A 21,035-nucleotide genomic window follows, 5' to 3' on the forward strand; every position below is an offset into this window, starting at 1 on the left:
TACCTCACTGTGACTTGAGAGCCATTTGCTTGCCAAGGTGTTCAGAAAAAAAAAGGGGGCGGTTTTTAGGGGGTATAAAAGAAATAGTCATTAAAAAAAATAATCCAGTAAGGGGCTGGGCAGGTGGCTCAGTGGCAGAGTGCTTGCCTCGCCTGCATGAGGCCCTGGATTCTATTCCTCAGTACCACATCAGCAGAAAAAGCCAAAAGAGGTGCTGTGGCTCAAGTGGTACGAGTGCTAGCCTTGAGCTGAAATGCTGAGGGACAGCGCCCAGGCCCAGAGATCAGGCCCCACAATCAACAACAACCACCACCACAACAAAATCTATTAAAACAGCCATTTGGAACTTGGGCACTTATTTCTCTTTGGTGATCACATTAGTGCATGGGGAAGATGTGCTATGGCATTACAGCTAATTACTGAGACACAGGGCCTCTGTCCAGCCTGTGACACCAGGTGCAATCTGTATTGCCATTAATAGAGAACTGCTTAAAACACATTTCTTCTTAGTTATTCCTACACTTGTGGCATTCTTCACCTGTTTTTACATCTAGATAGACTTATTTGTACTTATTCACACCAACATTTGCTTTTGCCTCATGTATTTAAACTAGCACCAGCTATATGCAAAGTTCAGGAAAGTTCTGTCATCCTGCAGTGTCAGAGCTGTCATTCTCAATGTATGGGATGTCACAGTACTTGGTGTTATTGCTTGCCCATTGATTCACAGCGTCCTCCATGATCTCCTGAGCTAGGGACTCTGCATATTCAAGGATCGTAGTATTCGGTGGTGGAACTTCCTTCTCAGCTGTTGGGGTGATATCTGGAGAGGGTATCTTAGGTAGAAGTCTCTCTTCTGGTATAAAGTTTTCTTCACTCTCATGTCGCTTCTCATTCTCCAGTGTGGTAGGAAATGGGAAGGTTTGCTTTGATTTCATGCAACCCATGGTGGTGTGAAGAGCTCTGGCTGAATGAAGGAAAGAAGTACTGGCAAAGACTACTTCTGCAGCATCACTGGAAAACAACGAGGGGACCTTAACTTGATGTTGACCAGGCCACGTCGATAATCAATGTCCCTCTCACTATTCCTGTGTGGTATTTACCTGTTGAGAGAAGGGAGTTTTCATTTTGGAGTTATAGAAGGTAAAATATGATTCATTAATGTGTGGAGATAGTATAACATAGAATGCAAAATATGATTCATGGTGTGGAAACAAGTTCATTTCACTTGCCAGTTTACAAAATATGAAAACATATTTTCAGCCTTTTTAATTATCTACACTTATTTATAGCAGGCATCACAGGACCAGATACATCACTGTTGGACCAAATTCTAGATTCCTGTGGAACTGTCAGAACACCACCGTTTCTATGTTGTGTATAAACATGCTGACAATGGCAGAATTGAATAGGCTGTGGTGCACAAAGCATAAAATACTTACTCTCTAGCCCTTTATAGGAAACGTTTGCTGATGCTGATCTTGAATGTGACAAGAAACAGGCAGAGCAAAATGTGCTTCTGCCATATATCCTGTGAGCCGGCACATTATGGCCTATTAAAAATTTGGTTTTATTCTCTGGTTGAATATTTACCACTTGCTTTAGCAGAGAATGATGGTTTATGTTGCAGGTTTCTCCTCCTAAATAGCATCCCCACCCTGATTTGATCAGAGTGGATGTGACTCCTAGGCTGCCAAGGTGTCATTGACCAAACTTGTTTAAAGCTAGGACTTAAGGCTAAAGCCTCACAGAGCAATTTCACTGTAGGGACCACTAGCCATCTGAGAGAGGGTGTGTGAGGTTATAGTCACCAATTAATATCTTAGTTTTTGAGTTTCAGATATAATTCTGAAGATTCATAAAATTTGTTTTTGAACTCTCTGACCTTTAGATGGTCAAAGACAGCATAAGCCGAATTCATTTTTAATGGTTTGTAATTAAGACTTGGAAAGGCAACCTTTGCCAGGTATACTTTTTTCTATAAATTCTTCCCCCGTTTTCTTTCTCACAGTAGTATATCTGGTCCCTATCGCTGTCTAATAAGGATAATAGAGAAGGCAAAAAAAGAATTCTAGCCTTTGGCTTTTAATAACCTTTAGTTCTGCACACCCTGCTTCATGTTTCAGCTTTCAGAAATGGATTTCATAAGGGAACAAGGAATGTGGGTGGTCTGTCTTGTTTATGACACTCAGCAACTTGGAGATGAGGACTGTCTGATTGTGCAGCCCTGCATGTGGTGACTTACCATCATCATATCTGTTCTGTACTGTGAGGGGTAGTTAAGGAACTGGGCATGGATAACACGGAAGATTAGAGAATTCAATGAGTGTCAAACACAAGGCAGTGGGGAGAATGATCAGAATATGCTCTTTCCTAGGACTTTTGGTTTTACATAGCAATACAAATAGTGCCAGATTTCTCCCTTACCATAATCAACTAATATGTCAGCAAGTATTCCAGGCACTGAAACACAAGCAATGTACAGTGTGTCTTAGAGAAGGGAGACATAAGCTGTAAATATCCTGGATGTTTGTTTGAGGTAATCTTCCAGCATTATCACAGAGAAGTTGAATACAAAGAGAGTGGCAATTCTGCTATGTTGTAGAAGCAGACAGCAAGTGGAATTTATAAGAGACAAGAGCTAAACTAAGGGAGAAAAGTCATCCAGAATAATGATTGGATGTGCATACATAATACAAGGATATGTAAGGATCTTGCAGAAGGTTAGCTGTTTGGAACTTGAGTTGAACAGTGATGCTGAAAGTTATATTGTACTTGTTGAATCCTTGGAGTTAAGGACCAGCTAAAATAGAATACTGCTAGGGAAATATGACACCTTAAGAGATGGGTTTGTGAAAGTATTAAGGAGTTAGATAGTGTATGTCTTAGGCTTGTGATTCATATTACTGAAGACTGAATGCTTGTCCCCTGCTGTTCAGATTCCAAGGCTGAAACCTGATCTCTACCATGATAGTACTTGAGGTGGAACCTCTAGGAAGCCATTATAGGATCACTGGGTCTATAAAAAAGAAAGTTCAGAGAAGTCTCTCACCCTCATGTGACAACATAGCAGGACACCAGCTGATGCTGAATCTATGGTGTCTTAACGATGGATTTTCCAGCCTGCAGCTGGGAAATAAGTTTTGAAAAATAAATTTATTTATTTATAGTCACTCAGTTTATGGTACTTGGCCAACAACTACAAAAGCAAAAACATAAATAGGTGGACATAATTTCTACTCAAATAAAGTCTCATTTTCAAGAACAAGCTGTCATTTATGGATCACAATGGACTAAGAGACATAGTCTTTCTCTAACACAGTGTAAAGCTCAGTATATTTAAGCAAAGGTGACCATCCAGACTTCATACAAAATATCACAATGTGCATCATCTAGTAAACAAGAAATGGCTAGTTAAGCTGGGTGCCAATGGCTCACACCTATAATTCTAGCTATTGAGGTAGAGAAGAAGAGGATCCACATGGAAGAAAAATAGCTATAAATAGACTCCCTGAAATGTGATGTGTCTCCAGGGGCAAGAGGTGGGGGAGATGGAGAAGGATGGAGAATGACTGGTCAAGATGTGCTGGACCCTAAGTGGCTACGTTAAATTTTAATCTTAACGACTATTTGAAGATTACAAATAGACTCCCCGCCCCCCCCCCCGCCCATGACCCAACATTTGGTAACAGAATTTACAAAAATGTTAATTAAAATAGTTAATATATTCAAGTACATAAAAGAAAAAATGGTCACAAAAGTGAACAAATAGAGAATGTCATTAGAGGATGGGAATTATATAATGAAAGCAGAAACTCAGACCTAATACAGTATCTGAAATATTTACTGTCTACACTAATGGCTAATGCAAAAGGTGGGATTTGTGAATATGAACATTTATCTACAGAGTTATCCATTCTGAAATAGGGAAGGGTTTACCAAAAATTAAATAGAGCAATCAGTAAGGAGATAAGGTATGACTTAAAAATGGTGAAGAAACAGATACATTGAATCCAGAAGAAAGAACATATGAAGAAAGAAAATGTGACAGAAATCAGCAACATGACTAACTTGCAATTAAAAGATTATTTCCAATTAAAAAGCAGATGATGATTGGGGCTGGGAAGGTGGCTCAGTGGTAGAGCGCTTGCCTTGCATGCATGAGGCCCTGGGTTTGATTCCTCAGCACCACATCAGCAGGAAAAGCCAAAAGTGGTGCTGTGGCTCAAGTGGTAGGGCACTAGCCTTGAGCTGAAGAGCTAAGGGACAGCGCCCAGGCCCAGAGTTCAGGCCCCATAATGCCACAAAAAAAAAAAAAAGCAGATGATGGTCAGACTGTTAAACAATAAGATCCAGACCACACAAAGATAGCTGATTGTCAGCCAAAGCTGTACAATGGAGAAAAGAGATTTTGCAACAAATGCTTTAAACATCCACATGCAACACACACACACACAAACCAAAACAGCACAGAAAAAACAAACACAGCAAAGAAAAAACTATGAGTTTACTGATCCTTTTAAGGTACAACACCAAAGGTGTAATTTATGAAATAAACTCCATAAGACACTGCCAAGGCATTAAGATAAGCCAGACTAGGAGAAATATTTTAAAAGCATACTTGATAAGAATTGTCATTCACATATATGAAGAGCTCTTAAAATTCAATAATTATATGAACTTGATTAAAAATGAGCAAAAGATCTAAATGGGTGCCTCACTGAGGAAGACATACACATGAAAAGCATATAAAAAATAACATCATATGTCATTAGGGACTGCACAATTAAAATAACAGTGAGATACCACCATAAACTTAGAATGGCCAAAATCCAGAACCCAATACCAAATGCTAGTAAGAATGTGAAGCCACAGAACTCTGGGGCTGGGGAGAATGCAGAAGTGTCACTTCAGAAGACAGCTTGGCAATTTTCTGTGTAACAAAACACTCTTCATATAACTAAATATATTCCAATACTGCCTTATATTTACTCTAATGAGCCAAAAACATGTCCATGCAAAACCTTACACTCAGATGTCTGTATTGGTAATTGCTCAAATTTAGAAGTAACCAAGATGTCCATCCGTTGGCAAATGGATAAACTATGGTACATGTAAGTTTCAGAATAGTATGTAGCCTTAAAAAGAAATAACTTACCTACCCATGAAAACTAAAGGAGGAACTTTAAATGCTTTCTTACTCAGTTGTCAGTCTAAAAGGACTACATTATCATTCCAATTACATAACTTTCTGAAAAAGACAAACCACTGGATGCCAGGGAGGGAGGGATGGCCAGGTTCAGCACATGATTGAGGGAACAGTGAAACTATTCTGTAAACATGATGGATATACATCATTCTGTGTGTGACAAAACACAGCATGGTGGCCAATGCTTACAACTCCAACTGGGAGACTAATATCCAGAGGATTGCAGTTCAAGCCTAGCATTGGAAGAAAGTCTGTTAGACTCCATCTGCAAAGTAGCAGCTTTAAAAAAAAATGCAGAACTGGAGGTATAGCCCAAGTGGTAGAGTGCCAACCAAGCCAGCAAGCCAAATGAGCACCAGGCTCCGAGTTGGAAGCCCCATACTGTAAACATTGTGAACTGTCCAAAATCAAGAATGAACAGGTATAAATTGGACTTTGGATGGTCATGATATGCCAATATAGGTTCAAATAGCAAATCTACCCTTCTGGGTATAAGACAATGTCTCTGGGTGCATGCTGTCAAAAATATATGAAGACTCTGCATTTCCTGTTCAGTTTCTCTATGAATGTAACACTTACCTTAAATATAGACTGTCTACTGTCTAAAAGAGGTGTACTTTATAAACATGAAAACAAAGTTTACAGAACTCAAGGGAGAAACAAAACCCATCAGCATGTTGCTTTCAGTAACAGAAACTAACAATAAATACAAAATAAGAAATACACAGGGTTTGTTTTCAACTCAGGTCTTGCACTTGGTAAGTAGGCACCCTGCTGCTGATTATTTTTGAGGTAGGTTCTCGTTCCCTGCCCAGAATGTGCTTGGATCATGCATCATCTGCCTATTTTCTGCTTCCGGCCATAATTGGTATCACAGAAGCTCTCCAATACAACTGCTTCTTCATTGGAGATGGATTTTCACATACTTTTCTGAGAATTGAATTGAGAATTGAATTTCTCTGCCTTGGACTGGGCTTGCACAGTAATCCTCCAGGTCTCAGCCTCCCAAGTAACTAGTATTACAGGCAGGAGCTAACACTTCTACCTGCTACCATACCCAATGGGTGAATTAAATAACAATATGATCCAACTTGATTTAATTGACATTTATAGAACACTACATTCAAGAAAATATCTTTAAATGTTTATAACAGAAAGAACAAAAGTTTAAAACAATTTAAGATAAGCCGGCACTGGTGGCTCACGCCTGTAATCCTAGCTTCTCAGGAGGCTGAGTTCTGAGGATCACAGTTCAAAGCCAGCCTGGACAGAAAAGTCCTTCTGATTTTTACCTCCAATTAACCGCAAAAAGCTGAAAATAGAACTTTGACTCAGGTGGTAGAGCACTAGCTTTGAGCAAAAAGGCCAGGGACAGTACCCAGGCCCTGAGTTCAAGCTGCAGGACTGGCACCAAAAGAAGAAATAAAAAGCAACATGCAGTATGCTGGGCATGGTAGCACATGCTGTTTGGGAAATAGAGGCAGAAGGATTGAGAGTTCAATGTCAGCTTGTGCTATACAGTGAGATCTTGTCTCCAAAAATGAATCTAATAGACAAATCTCTATCTAAACTGATTAAGAGAATTACCAAAAATGTGTAGTTACAAAGAGAAAAAAATGGTATTAGAACTGATCTTACATACATTGGAAGAATATGAACAACCATTACCAAACTGTGATGTGGACACAAGGAAAATTAGAAAGTCTAATATCAATTAAATTAACAAATTTTAATTTAAATCTTACTCCACCAAATCCTTCAAGGCCCAATGGCTATCTAGAGAATTATGTCAAACACTTAAGGAGAAAGCGATACCAATCTTAGCCAAACTCAGTCTATATGAAGCCCTGAGTGTTCTGTTACCAAGACTAATGACAGAGTAAGAAAAACCTTTACAGACCAGTATTCCTCATAAACATGGACTCAAGTATTTAAATGATAAAACTAGTCCTAAGATTTATACCAAGAATGTAAAAGTACTTATGCCTAAAAAGTAAAATGTAAAAAAAATTCACCATGTCAATATAAAAATCAGATTATCATTGCAGTAGAAGCAGGGAAAACATCTGCTTAAACAAATATTGATAGAAATCTCCAGCAAAGTCACATTAGAAGAAGGGTTTTCAAACTAATGCTATCCAGTGGTAAAAGACTGAACCTTTTTTTCCCTCAGTAAGGCAAGAGTTCTCATTCTCATGGTTTCTACTTAATATACAGTCTTGCTTAAGAAGGAGGAAAATAGGGAAAATTTACAAATCTTTAAGACTGAAAACAAAAAACAGGAGTGTATATAAATAAGATCCTAAAGATTAGGAGGGGGGCTGGGAAGGTGGCTCAGTGGTAGAGCGCTTGCCTTGCATGCATGAGGCCCTGGGTTTGATTCCTCAGCACCATATAAGCAAAAAGAAAAAAAATCCGGAAATGGCACTGTGGCTCAAGTGATAGAGCGCTAGCCTTGAGCTGAAGAGCTAAGGGACAGCACCCAGGCCCAGAGTTCAGGCCCCACGACTGGACCCCCCAAAAAAAAGATTAGGAGGAAAACTGCCTTCACTTGTGGATGACATGATTATACATATAGAAAACTCCTAAAGATTATAACCCTAAATTCCTAAAATAAATGATTTTTTATCAAGATCTCAGAATATAAAGTTGATATACTAGGCAGGTGCTGGTGGCTCACACCTGTAATTCTAGGTACTCAGGAGGCTGATATCTGAGGATCGCAGTTTGAAGCCAGCCCCTTGAGAATCTTATCTCTGATTAACCACTCAAAAATGGAAGGGGCACTGTGATTCAAAGTAGTAGCGTGCTAGCCTTGAGCAAAAAAAGCTCAGAGACAGTGCATAGGCCCTGAGTACAAGCCTCATGCCCAACAAAACAACACTCAGCTGTAGTTCTATACACTTATGAAATAATTGGAAAATAAAGACAAAGCCATTTGCTATGGTTTAAAAATATGAGGACTTAAATTTAACAAAGTATATGAAAAACTACACTATAAATTGTATATATTGTACATGTGTGTATACACACACACACACACACACACACACATACATATATTTGGTTCTGGGGATTGAACTGAGCGCTGTCTCTAGGCATCTTCTGCTCAAGGTGCTCTACCACTAGTGCTCTACCACTTGACCTATAGCACCCCCAGTGGCCTTTTCTGAGTGGTTTATTGGAGATAACAGTCTCATAGACTTTCCTGCCTGGGCTAGCATGGAACTGAAATCCTCAGAACTCAGCCTCCTGAGTAGCTAGGATTACAGGCATGAGGCAACTTCACCCAGCTGAAAAATATTTTTTAACTTAGAAAATGTAAAGAACATTTGTTAAGATGTCAAGATGTCAGGATTCAAGTCTCTGTAGATTGATGTACATATTTAATGTAATTCCAGCAGGTTGTTTTATAGTATTGATAAACTCAAATTCCAATCAAAATTGCAGCAAAATTTGCTATCATTATCGACATGATGATTCTAAAGTATGAAATGCAAAGAAACTAGGATGACCAAAACAATTTTGAGAAAGAGCAGAGTATGAGTATATAAAATCTTCAGAAGTCAAGACAATGTGATACTACTGACATGAATCTGTGTAAAAGAATCAATATAGAAATAGACTCACACACATATGGTCAATTTCTGACAAATATGTAGCAATTCAATACAAAAATGTATAATCTTTACAACAAATAAGATAAAACAACTGGACATCTGTATAGTCCCATCCATGTGAAAACATCTACCTCTACCTTACAGGCTTGTTCCTTTTTTTTTTTGTTTTTTGTTTTTTGTTTTTGTTTTTGTTTTTAAATGACTCCTGGGTCCCATGAGATGTCCGAGTCCTCAATTCTCTTATAAAATGGTGTTTTAAATTATCCCTAGATTATTTACTACTAGTACCAAGTACAATGTATTGTATTGTTTATGGAATAATGGTGAGACAAACATTTGAATGTGTTTAATACATTTTTAAAGTACATTTGGTTTGCATTTGGTTCAATTATGCACACACTACTTGCCCAGATAGAGAGATAACTATACTTAATATACAAATTAACTCAGTAGAGATAATCAATTCTTATAAAAGGCAAACCATAACACAAGAAAAACACACACAAAATGTTCATTATCTTGGGTTAGACATTCACTAGATGTGACATCAAAAGTATGAACAGTTTACGAAAACATCAATAAGGTAAACTCAACCGAATTAAAAAAAATGTTTTCTCCAAAAAAGAACAGTTAAGGGAATGAAAATATTAGCAACTACTTTAAAACGTTGCAAATCAGATATCCAACAAATGACATAACTAGAATATATAAACACTGAAAACTGAGTGGGAATGTAACCTCAGAAACTAAAAAACAAAACGATACAAAACAAAAAGAAGCAAAAAAGCCTCAAAAAAAACCTGTCTGGGCTGGGAAGGTGGCTTAGTGGTAGAGCGCTTGCCTTGCATGCCTGAGGCCCTGGGTTCGATTCCTCAGCACCACATAAGCAAAAAGAAAAAAGCCGGAAGTGGTGCTGTGGCTCAAGCGGTAGAGCGCTAGCCTTGAACTGAAGAGCCCAGAGTTCAGGCCCCACGACTGGACCCAAAAAAAACCTGCCTGGGAATCTGTATATCTAAACAAATGTAGGTCCATATGCAATGATGATAGCTGCCGTCCATATTTAGGGCAACACTATATACAATAGCCAAGTTAGGACTCAGCGCCAATGCTTATCAGAAGATGAATAAAAAATTGTGGTATATATACAGTATAGAGTATATACTCAGCCATAAAGAAGAATGAAATTAAGTAATTTGAAGGAAAGTGGATGGAACTGAAAATCACATTAAGTGACATAAGTCAGATTCAGACATAAGACAAAAATAAGACAAGTTTTTGCATATATGCAGAAATCAGACCTAAAAACCAAATGAATGACACAGATGTAAAGTGGGGGTAAGGGCTGGATGTGTACAACAGTGGGAATGAGCATGGTGACAGAGGGTGAGGGGTGAATATGATCAGAACATTCATATGCATGCAGAGAAATAAGGTAACCTGTTACATTGTATTCAGAGGGATAAGAAAACCTGTATGAAAATATCACAGTGAAGTCCCTTAGTATAGTTCATATGTGCTAATAGAGAAGCAAACATTTAGAAAACAACCTTTATTTAAAGCGATACAAATGATGCAGATAAACATTTCACCCAAGAACCCCTTTGAATGGCAAATATGTACATGAAAAATACCTAGTTCTAAGATACTAATCATGAGCCATTAGGGAAATACAAATTAAAAATCATAAGATAGTACTGTATACCTATTAAAATTGGATATACATATGCATACATGCATACAGTGAAGGACTACTATTTGTCTGTTTCTAAGCAAAATTGTACTTTCCCTGTGTACTGCTCATTTCCTTTCTAGGTCTTTGTCTAAGAAAAAATAAAGAGATTCCTATAAAAGAAACTCATGTATCAATGCCATTAGCCGCTTTAAACATAAATAGCCCAAACTGGAAACAACCCAAATGCCTGTCGATAGGTAAGCAAAATTCCCTATTGGAAAATCCCCAAATGTAACAATTATAAAAAGAACAATTAATATATGTGACAATATGGAGGAATTTCAGAAATACAGTCAGCCAGATATGAAAGTTACATCATATTTAAATGAATTTCAAGGTGTGCTGCCCATCACTAGAAACTGTAACAGTGGCCTTTGGGTGGGAGGTGATAAGGCTCTTGGAAAAGGGTTTGGGATCACTTCCTAGTAATGGAAATGTTCTAAGCCAAAGTAGCTCCTTCTCAGGCCTCATTACTCTAATCCTTGATCATCAGCAGGATATACATTATGGCTCAGATGTACACCATGGATCAGAACTTCCCAGGGTCCCAGACAAGTCTGGAGTCACTATCCTAGACTCACTGTCAACTCTGATCTTCAAGGTCCTGCCTTGGGTAAAATATCACTGATATATTCCATCAACAGCTCCAGTAACTATCTAATGGAACTGTGTGTCACATTTTAAAGCAATGCAGGTACCATAATAGAATGCAATTAGTAATTTAATCAGATTTAAATAATCAGTAAATTATTAATTTAATCACCACAAACTAATCCGATCTCAGCTCGGTAGTTTCTATCCCACAAAAACCTCAAGATTAATCATAAATTAAAAAGTGAGGCAAGACACAGAATGCAGCTCAGCGGTTGGTGCTTGCTTAGCATAAAGCTTTGATGCCCAGCACCGCCCCCCATACATGCAGTATGATTCTTAAAGTCAAAGCCAAAGCGGGGAAATTTTGTTCTCCACATCTTCTATTCATAATTGCAATTGTCTAAATACTTGGTAGACATGAAAGGCAACTACAACCTAAGCTTTTACACTACTGGAGAACAAATAAGGTACGTATGATTTGGCCTTCCATAATAAAAAAGTAAGTGTTTTAGCAAACTACATGCTTAGTCTTGGGAAAGTAGGCAGGATTAGCTGTCCTAAGTTAACTTTTGGACTATATTAAAAATATTTCAGGTTAGAAAGTTAGTGTCGTTGTTAGTTGAAGGCATTACATCCAACATTAAATGTTGGGTATTATCCAATAAAACTATTTTGGCATTTTTGGTCATTTTTAACTGGCTCATTAGATAAATATAAAATAGTCAAAAATACATTTTTCAAAAATATTTACATCAATATATTTTATATTTCAGTACACAATCCCAGGGTGGATAATAGACCTTGCATTGAGAACATCCCTTAACAGTTTAGATTATATGGGGTGTTGAACTGTGTGTTCAGGACCAGTGTTCAGCAGAATGTGCCTTCAAAATCTAACAAAATAAAATTAAAAGCTGGGAGGTGGGATGAGATGAGAATTTACTGAGGTCATAATTAGGAAAGATACTAGAAAGAATATCTTTGTTTTATTTTGCTCCAATAAGTGAGGTCGACTAATTGTTTATTTTTTACAACAGTTCAAAGACTTTAATATGGTTGATTCATACATTTTACATTATTGTAATTCCTTTTCTGAATTGTGATAGTGAAGGTCTCATTTTCTCACTCAAGTTCTCAACTTCTTGACTAATTGGTTTTGTCATTTTTAACCAAAAATAAAATTGAATGGTGTCTTTCCTTTCTCTTACCTCTGAATCCCAGTGTATGGACACAGTCATGCACACCAGCTAGTCACACAGGAGGAACCCTAGCCATTCTGCATAGTGCATTCTGGAGCTGCAATCCTCTGTCTTGATGTAATGCAATCAAAAGGGCTCTGATCCTTGAGATTATGCATGGAATTTAGGACAGAAAAATCCACAACTTGGACATGAGCTGACCTTCTCCCAGACAAAAATCTAGGGGGAAAAATCCAAAATCTAGAGGCTGTTGGTGCCTTCCAAATCCACTTGAATTCTAAATTAACAGACCATTTATAGCTGTCCCATTTTATGACATATTCTAAATCTTTATACAGGTGCATGAAACCATGACTTAAAATGAGCTTTACTTTTAAACAATGCGGATCTCTATATAATAAGCAATGCTATGGAGCAAACCCAGGGCCCTGCGCATACCAGGAAAGCCCTGTACCACCGAGCCACTTCTCCGGGGCCATATTATGGTCTTTTCAAAAGTCTTATGCATATGAAATGTAGTTATGTAGATAGACAATACAAATTCTAATTCTAAAGACATACATAATTCATATAAATGTGTAACTGAGTTGCTATCCACCTGTCTGTTACTAGTTGTTCTCTAATGATGGTACAAAGTATAGGGTTTCCTTCTTGTGGGGATCATGAAAGTTGGACATTAACGGGGATATTTAGAAACACTAATTTGGATGGTCAATTCATAACAACAGTGATACCAGTTAAACAAGCAAATAGAAATAGACTAAATTTACTGTTCTTTTTTTTTCACCCAAAAGCATAAGCTAGGAAAGGCATAACGGCTATAAATGCATAACTATGAAAAACATAACTATCTGAAAATCAGCAGAAGTTCAACCACCTCAATAAGGATTTGAGAAACTGAAGTAGCTGGCTTTTCCTGTGGCACACAGCACGCACGCAGTGTGCAGCTGCGGGCCAGCAGGACAGGTGTGGACAGAGAACACTTTACACCTGGAACGACAATTGTTTAATGCATGGGTTGAGAAAATTACAGTGGTTAGTGAAAAGACAATGCTTGGGATTTTGCTGAGCCTGAATTGAGCTTGGTGGTATGATTCTACCTGTAAATTGGGCTCCATTTAAGTCATCATAAAAGTTTAAGTCTAATTTGGGGAGGGGAAGGGGAATAACAAAACGCTGAAACAAAGACACAGGATGACCCATTGCAACAGTGATACCCACAAGACAGTATATTGGTAATGAACTTTACAACTTCAGGGAGGGGCTGTGGAGGAGTGAGGGAGGTTGGGGAGGGAAGGAATAGTGGGAGAACAACAAAGGAAAGGTTAACAGTGCTCTACAAGAAATGTACTCATTGCCTTACTCATGTAACCGTAACCCCTCTGTACAGCATCTTTACAAAAAGTAAAATTAAAAAAAAAGTTTAAGTGTGGTCCTATGTATAAAGGATCTGCCTTGAGCAGAGGTGTGTTACTTTCTTTTCCTTTTTCACATTGTTTCTTTTTATTTTTTACATATTTTTATTGTAAGAATAGTGTACAAAGGGGTTACAGTTCCATGAGTAAGGTAATGAGTACATTTCCTATTGAGCATTGTTACCTCCTCTGTTTTTCCCCTACCATCCTTTTCCTCCCCACCTCCTCAACTCCTCCCCACCCCCAAGTTCTAAAGTTTGTTTTCAACAGTGTCTTGCACATCTCATTGTTACAATGGGTCACCCTGTATCCTTATTTCAGTATTTTGTTATTTCAGAGTGTTCCTTTAACCTACTACCATTATTATTTTAAATGCTTGATTTATATCTTAAAACTTAAATTATAGAAAGAAGTCTGACCTATGAATGTCAGTAGCCATGTAAGAGTTCAAGGTCAAAGAAGGTGATACATACTTTAGGTCACAGGTGAATACTTGATCTCATTTTTCAGGTCCCCCCCAGTGGGGAGGAAACAAGCAGGCATTTCTCTCAGTCTTTCTGGGCTTTCCTATGGCTACCATGGGTTTCACCTGGCCACTCTTGTTTATGAGGACAAATATTGCAACTACAGCAACTTCTCTGTCATTGTAAAATAAGTAGCTTCTAAACAACTAGTAAAGAAAATACAATGTAGACTCTCTCTATACACTTTTTGCCCATTATGATAAGCCTCAAATTCCTCTTTGAGCTCTTGCCAATCCATATGTAATTGAACCTCTTTTCTCATCATATCTGTCTTTCATCAGTTTGATTCTCAGGCCCTAGTCACCAAATCTAGGAGGATACAAAAAGAGCTTTTTTTTTCTCCCCTATAAATTTTAGTCTGTATGTATTGAAACCAATTCAAATACTTCAGAACAAGTAGGAGGCATAAATAATGAAAGAGTATTAAGTGCTATGCACTGATTAAATTCCAGGCAGCAGTATATTTAATTTTAAACACTGAAAAGAAGCACTGCTCTGATGTGGAGACATCAGAGAACACAGTGTTCAATTGCAGTTGGACTCTAGATAAAAGAACAAAAAATCAGAAAGTGTGCCATTTACAATCACTCTTCAGGCTATATATCTCCTACATCCCTTTTCCCAAGAAGCTATTGGATTTCCTGCTGTTTGTGGTGGGGAGTAAAGTACTTTAGAAGGTGGGAAGTCAGTAATTCAAGGAAATTTCCATTCCCATCAAGCCAGTTTCCTTGCCACTGCATACCCAGCTCCTCTTCTATTCCTTCCTAAATCAGGACCCTTCCCTGTATCTCCTTCTAGAAACTTTCCCCCTCCTCCCTACTTAAACGAAAGTACTAGCTTCATGAGACGTTCACTTCCATTCAGACTTCCCAGAATTCCTCTCACCCTTTTTCAGAATCCTCTAACTGAAATTTACAAATGTTATCTCTCCAATGAGACTAAATATTACTTATGGGCAAAAGTCATTTTTCCCCTTCGTGCAAACAACAGTTCTCTACATCAAGGCACTTATGTAAAGTTTGATGATTTGCCAAATATCCATGTGCCTGCCTGCAGTGTGGTAGACACTTAGAATCAAAGAGAGAACTTCTTGTTGTTCTCCCCTGTTCTAGGTGCTCAAGAAGAAAGGCTTGAGGGCAGGGGTTACGGTGTTGTAGGTTAGTATTCCTCTGAGCTGGGCCTTCAGGTTTCCAGGTCTCTATCATGCCCAGTCACTAATCTGTTTCCTTCAGCTCCTTGTAAACCTTGTTTAGCTTCACAACTCAATGAATAATTGCTTGTTCTGAGCATCACACTCTTAACTCAGCTTACTTGCTAGGCTGACAATCTGCCACTTGAGCCATACCTCCAGCCAAGGATTTTGCTGGTTATTTTGGAGTTTGAGTCTGCTGAGCCTGACCTGAAACTATGACTCTCCAGATGTAAGTCTTCTTTCTGAGTAGTTGTGATTACAGGCTCTAGCCACCCGTGCCACCTACAACTCTTAATTTTTAAGGAATTACTAAAACACAAGGCTCTATTCATACCAAATTCTGACTTGAGTTACACATTCCTGCCCTGTCAATATTATAATGTCATTCCCCAACTTTGTGCATGTATTGTTCATTGAACACTGGCTATGGAAAACAGGCTCCAGTTAAAGAATTCCCAGATCCAAAGGCAGATGCTATATTTACTAATTAAAGAAAACAGAACTGCTCAGCAGCTGTTCTGCTGACTTACAGCAAATGAGCTTCAAGCTGGAAGGATAGAAACATCATAAAAAGAGAACTGAGCACACCTCACAGCTAGATGAATCAGGCTCTAGGGTCCCAAAAGAACTGCATGTATGACTACAGGAATTTTTTGAGAACCCAGAAAACCTGGTGGAAGGAAGTAGCAAGAAGTTAACATCTCACATCAACGTTCTCCCTTGAACTCTTAAAATTAAAGAAAAGTATTAGAATTCCTAAGTATTACAGGTCAGTTGGTTACCATAGGGCAAAAGTCAGGACTTGAACACACAACACATAGAGGGCAAAATGACTGGAAATTTCTAGGAATTAGCAATTGAAGAATCATTCATTTTTCAACTAAAGTCACTTCTGAGATAAATTAGAGAATCCTCAAGGTCTTTTGATTTTGATTAAGATTGTTCTCGTAAAGTAGGTGCTGATGGCTCATGCCTGTAATCTTTCCTAGCTGCTCAGGAGGTTGAGATCTGAGGATCAGGGTTCCAAGCCAGGCAGGGCAGTAAGTCAGTGAGACTCTTATCTCCAACTACCACAAGAAAACCAGGAGTGGAGCTGTAGCTCAAAGTGGTAGAATGCTAGCCTTGAGTGAAAAAGCTCCAGGACAATGCCCAGTACCTGAGTTCAAGCCCCACGACCCCCAACAACATAAGATGGTTCTCATGAGAAGACTATTTTCTATGGACTGGAACAGTGTAACATAAATCAGTGCTGAGTTCACCTAATCCCTTAATTTGAGCAATACCTACTGAAGACCAACTAGATTTCCAACCACAATTATATTTGGCCTTTCAGTACTTTGAATTTAGATTAGATGAAAGATGTTTCTGAAGTCAAGAAGCTAGCAGATGTCAGGACCAAACTTTTAGATAGAGCTTCAGAAATCCTTCATAGCAGAAGACTAGAACGGTGGTTCGCCAGAGGTTTTGAATATTCCTGACACAAAGACATGATAAAGTGCTAACTACCCTTATCTGGCTACTACAACTATACATATACTTATTATAGATCATATCATATATTTCATTATATGTATGAATATACATATATGTGCCATACTACCCCCATAAATAGGTATAATTACTATGTATCAATTACAATAAAAATACAATAAAACCCAAATTTCCCCCCAAAATCCATAGCAAAGTGACTTTTCCCATGTATTATCAGTGACTTGAATGGATAAATTTATTAAATATATTGGATTAACATGATGAATGTGAGAGTTACTACTAAAATATACCTAATCAAGGCTTGAGGCATGGCTCAAATGCCTAGAAAATTTGAAGTTCTGACTCCGTCCTCTGGTACTACTTACTTCTCTACAAAAACAAAACAAAACAAAACACCACTATGCCTAACAAAGTAGAAACCAAAGAAGATTTTTAAATCAGTGCATGATGAAAGAAAAAATGTTTTGGCTCAGTTACACAATTTTAAAAAAATTTACCTTTTCAGCACAATAAATTCTATTTGAAGGTAGAATTTATTATACTCTTCAAGATTTGCATGGTTTACTGATTTTAACTTGGGGCTAAAGATCTTCAGCACAAAGAAGGGTCTTAGGTAAGGATGTAGAGACAAAATGATTAATAAAGATAATATTTACTGAATCTGGCACCTACATGTATTTTTTATTTATTTTGTCTTCACACCCCCTTGGGCAGATACTGTACTACAGATAAGCAGTCTGAAAGGCTATCAAATAGATCGAAATCCTTATTTTGTATTGCCAGAGACATTTCATTTAACTACTTTTTGATTATGAGCTTTTCCTAGACTGATAGAAGTATTCTCAGAATAATTCTTAGAAAAATTCTGCATATAAATAAAAGGTTATTGACAGAAGTAGAAGTCACAAGAAACAGGTTCAAGGAAGCAATTGTCTTCCGTGTAAACAAGGCCTTGCTAATAACACACAAGAAAGATAGATGGCTCAAACTTAGCGAACTTCCTGTCACTGGCAGACAACTGAACTGTGGCCCTGGACTGGACTGGACTGGAAGGCGCACAATGCGCAGACCCCTTTGCTTTACACATATGATTTTTGCTTACGGCAAAACAAATTCCTTACTATTTTCCGTTCCATCCTGCTATAGCTCAATTATGATATTTCCCATCTCTATATGACAACTATTTCAGGTATAAAAACTAAAAGGGGAGAAAGGAATGTCTAACTGTTGATCCTGGTTTGATTTATACTTTTGTCATAATAAAAGTTCTTTTCTCCTGTGACTTCATATCTAAACATTTCCCGATGATAAATAATATCGTATACACCAAATCCTTAAAAAGGAGTTTTGACCCGAGTATTTACTAGTGGATAATTCTGTTAACCTACTTCCATCAAGGATGTGGGGCAGAGATCAGACTAGAAACACAAGAAACAACCCCAAATGGTTCTGCTTTGACGGGGGGGGGGGGGGGGGGGGGTGCTTCTCTACTGCAGAGGGATTCATTTGCATTATTCCCCTTCCCCCCAACATTCAGCCGCCCACAGCTCCGAAGAGTACAAGAACTAGTACTTAGCTCATCATGTGCCACTTTAAGAGCATGAGCCTGACAGCTTGGCATACGCATGAAATGCTCACGGGCAAAGCCTTTACCTGAAAGTCTTCATTCACTCTTCAGGTGGGAAGGAGGGCGAGCCCGCAGCTCCTGACGAGGAGGAGAACAAAATGGAAGGGGCGAAGCTCACTCTCCTCAGAGCAGGGGACCGAGATGGGAGGCTGTCACCGAGACAGCTGGCCCAGAAATATTAGGCTTTCATTAAAGTCCCCTGGAAACTCATGGGCTTCTCCGGGTGGAAAAATCAAAAGGGCACAGCTGATGAGCAGGGACTGAGAGCCCCACGCCCGGGTAGCCTGCCTCGCCGATGTCCACTTACACCACGCGCGCCATCCATCGCCGGCCTGGACGCCGCGGGGGCCGAGGCGGCGTCCGGCGGGCGGGCTCGGCGGCCGGGGACCGTCCCCGAACCCCCGGAGCGGGCGCTGCTCGGGGAAAGGTCTTACTGGCGACAGGCCGGGCAGCTGGGGTGCAGGCGGGGCAGCGGCGCCGCAGTGCCCGGTGACCGCGCGTGGAGGACGGGGCGTCCTTCGGCCGCGCTCCCGGCCCCTCCTTCTGCTTCTGCCGCCGCCGCCGCCGCCGTGCCAGCCGCGCGCTCCTCGCGGGTTCGCGCCCCGCGCGCTCGGCCCGCGCTCCGCCCGCGGGGCCCCGCAGGTGGCGGCCGAGGGATGCGTGCTGGTTCCAGGATACGCCCGCTGAGCAGGGCCAGCGGAGTCCTCAGCTGCGGTGGCGGCCAAGAGGAATAAATGGGCAGGGAGGGATGGGCCAACACTGAGTTGGCTTCACCTGTGGTTCCTTGGCCACCGCACGCATGCACGCCCACCCCGGCTGCCACTCCCTTGCAGACTCTAGAGCCCCAAAGTTATGAGAGCTGAGCCAGCAGGTCCCTGCACCGTCCAGCCCCCCCCCTCTCCCCCGCTCCCTCTCCGCACCCGCCTCGGGGACCACCGAGGTTGCAAACCCACTGAGTTGGATCCAGGTTGGAAGGTGGCACTGATCTCCAGGGCCCTCCCCGCGCGCGTCCCCAGGCCCTGCCTGCGCAGGTGAGGGCCAGCCTTCCCCACTAAGTTCTGGCGCTCCGCTTCAAGTTTAGCAATCAAACTTCCTTGGACTCCAAGCCCCACGCTTTGTAGGGTGGTCCAGCCAGCAACTCTGCTCTCCTAACTAGTTTTTGCTCTGCGAGTGTGCACAGCACAAGTGCTTTAAGCATTGATCTGTTTTGCACTTTTATGTTTCTCCCATACTTAACGTTTTCCAAGCTTGTTTCTCCTCAGAACATCTGGCAAAAGGCCATCTTCTCGCTCACAACTAGCCATGATTCAATCATTCTTCCCCACATTCCATGTGATCCCTGCATCTGCCCAGCGATTCCCAGCAGCAGTAACTGCCCCAAGAGAACAACAAAAGAACTATTATTTTCATCATGTTCTACAATGGATGAGTCAATGCGAAATTCATGGCTGAAGGGACCTTACTGATAACTTCGTTTGGCTCTCCTTACAGATGAAGATGCTCAGGCCAAGTTCAGCTTCCAAACGGAACAGTAAAATCCTAGAGTTGAAAAATCCTGAAGCCTGAAGATTTAGTTATTTTAGGGTAAAACATAGTAAAAACCCAGATAGCACAGGAATTGAGAAACAGGACTTACACAAAATCCAGCTGGGAACCTTTGAGATTTTTTTTTACTATGCTTAAATTAGCTACTAATGTAATGTTTATATTCAAATATAGTAGTGCCGAAATGAAAATTTTCATGTTATGATGCTTAGTAGAATTGGGGTTGATGCATTGTGACAAGCATAGAATGTGAATATACTTATACTAATTGGTTTGATAAGCGTCAATTTTAGTGTATATAAATCATCATACTTAGATGAAAAAATTTAGCTGTACATAATGCAGGCACTCCATGCTAAATAATTATAAAATGCTGTTCTCTTTAGGCCTCATTCTACACTTAGCATTTGTTTGCCTTCTCCTTCTCCAGCTTTAAGATTGCCAGACATGCTAGAATCTTTCTGAGTGTCCACTGCAGGGGCTCTACATTGGGTAATGGGTGTGAATCCTTGATGTGCAGGTGGTGAGCAAAGAAACCGAAATTGGTACAGAAATTTGTTCCAATTACCAAGGTAGATGAAAAATATTAAGTGAGCAATCAGTCTCTGGCCCCTACAAAAACAAACAAAAATCCCATGTGTATGTACATTACTTTGTCTTACTCAGTTGAAGAAAACACTGAATCATGTTTACCGAGTTTTACCCCAGTTAGCCTTTGGTCTAAGATTGAGGCAGGTGATTGAGGAACAAGGCAGGTGTGTACCATACTGAACTGCTCTAGGCAAAGCCGGACTCCTCCTCCTCCATCCTCCATCTTGTCAAGCTGGACAGTAGACAGTAGAGGTCCAGCTTGAGTGTCGTAGGGCAAAACCTCTGCCACTGCCTGT

The 21,035-nt window shown here is 39.8% G+C and overlaps 1 protein-coding gene and 1 long non-coding RNA gene across 2 annotated transcripts; one reads left to right on the forward strand and one right to left on the reverse strand.

Moving 5' to 3' along the window:
* Positions 1-283: 283 nt before the first annotated feature.
* Positions 284-18,907, reverse strand: CUNH2orf88 (chromosome unknown C2orf88 homolog). Its single transcript, XM_042688320.1, has 2 exons — positions 18,630-18,907; positions 284-1,103 (listed from the first exon to the last, which is right to left on the reverse strand). The coding sequence occupies exon 2, from the start codon at positions 945-947 to the stop codon at positions 648-650; it is 300 nt and encodes a 99-aa protein (XP_042544254.1). The 5' UTR covers positions 948-1,103; positions 18,630-18,907; the 3' UTR covers positions 284-647.
* On the forward strand, positions 1,055-1,573 carry LOC122115026. Its single transcript, XR_006148682.1, has 2 exons — positions 1,055-1,143; positions 1,293-1,573. It is a non-coding gene; the product is annotated as an uncharacterized LOC122115026 (long non-coding RNA).
* Positions 18,908-21,035: the final 2,128 nt, after the last annotated feature.

Source organism: Dipodomys spectabilis, unplaced genomic scaffold (genome assembly GCF_019054845.1).
Source record: "Dipodomys spectabilis isolate Male_0828 unplaced genomic scaffold, ASM1905484v1 ptg000115l, whole genome shotgun sequence".
Taxonomy (NCBI): Eukaryota; Metazoa; Chordata; class Mammalia; order Rodentia; family Heteromyidae; genus Dipodomys; species Dipodomys spectabilis.

Coding starts and splice junctions, on each gene's coding strand:
- CUNH2orf88 (XM_042688320.1), bottom strand. CDS start 947: ATGGGTTGCATGAAATCAAAGCAAACCTTCCCATTTCCTACCACACTG.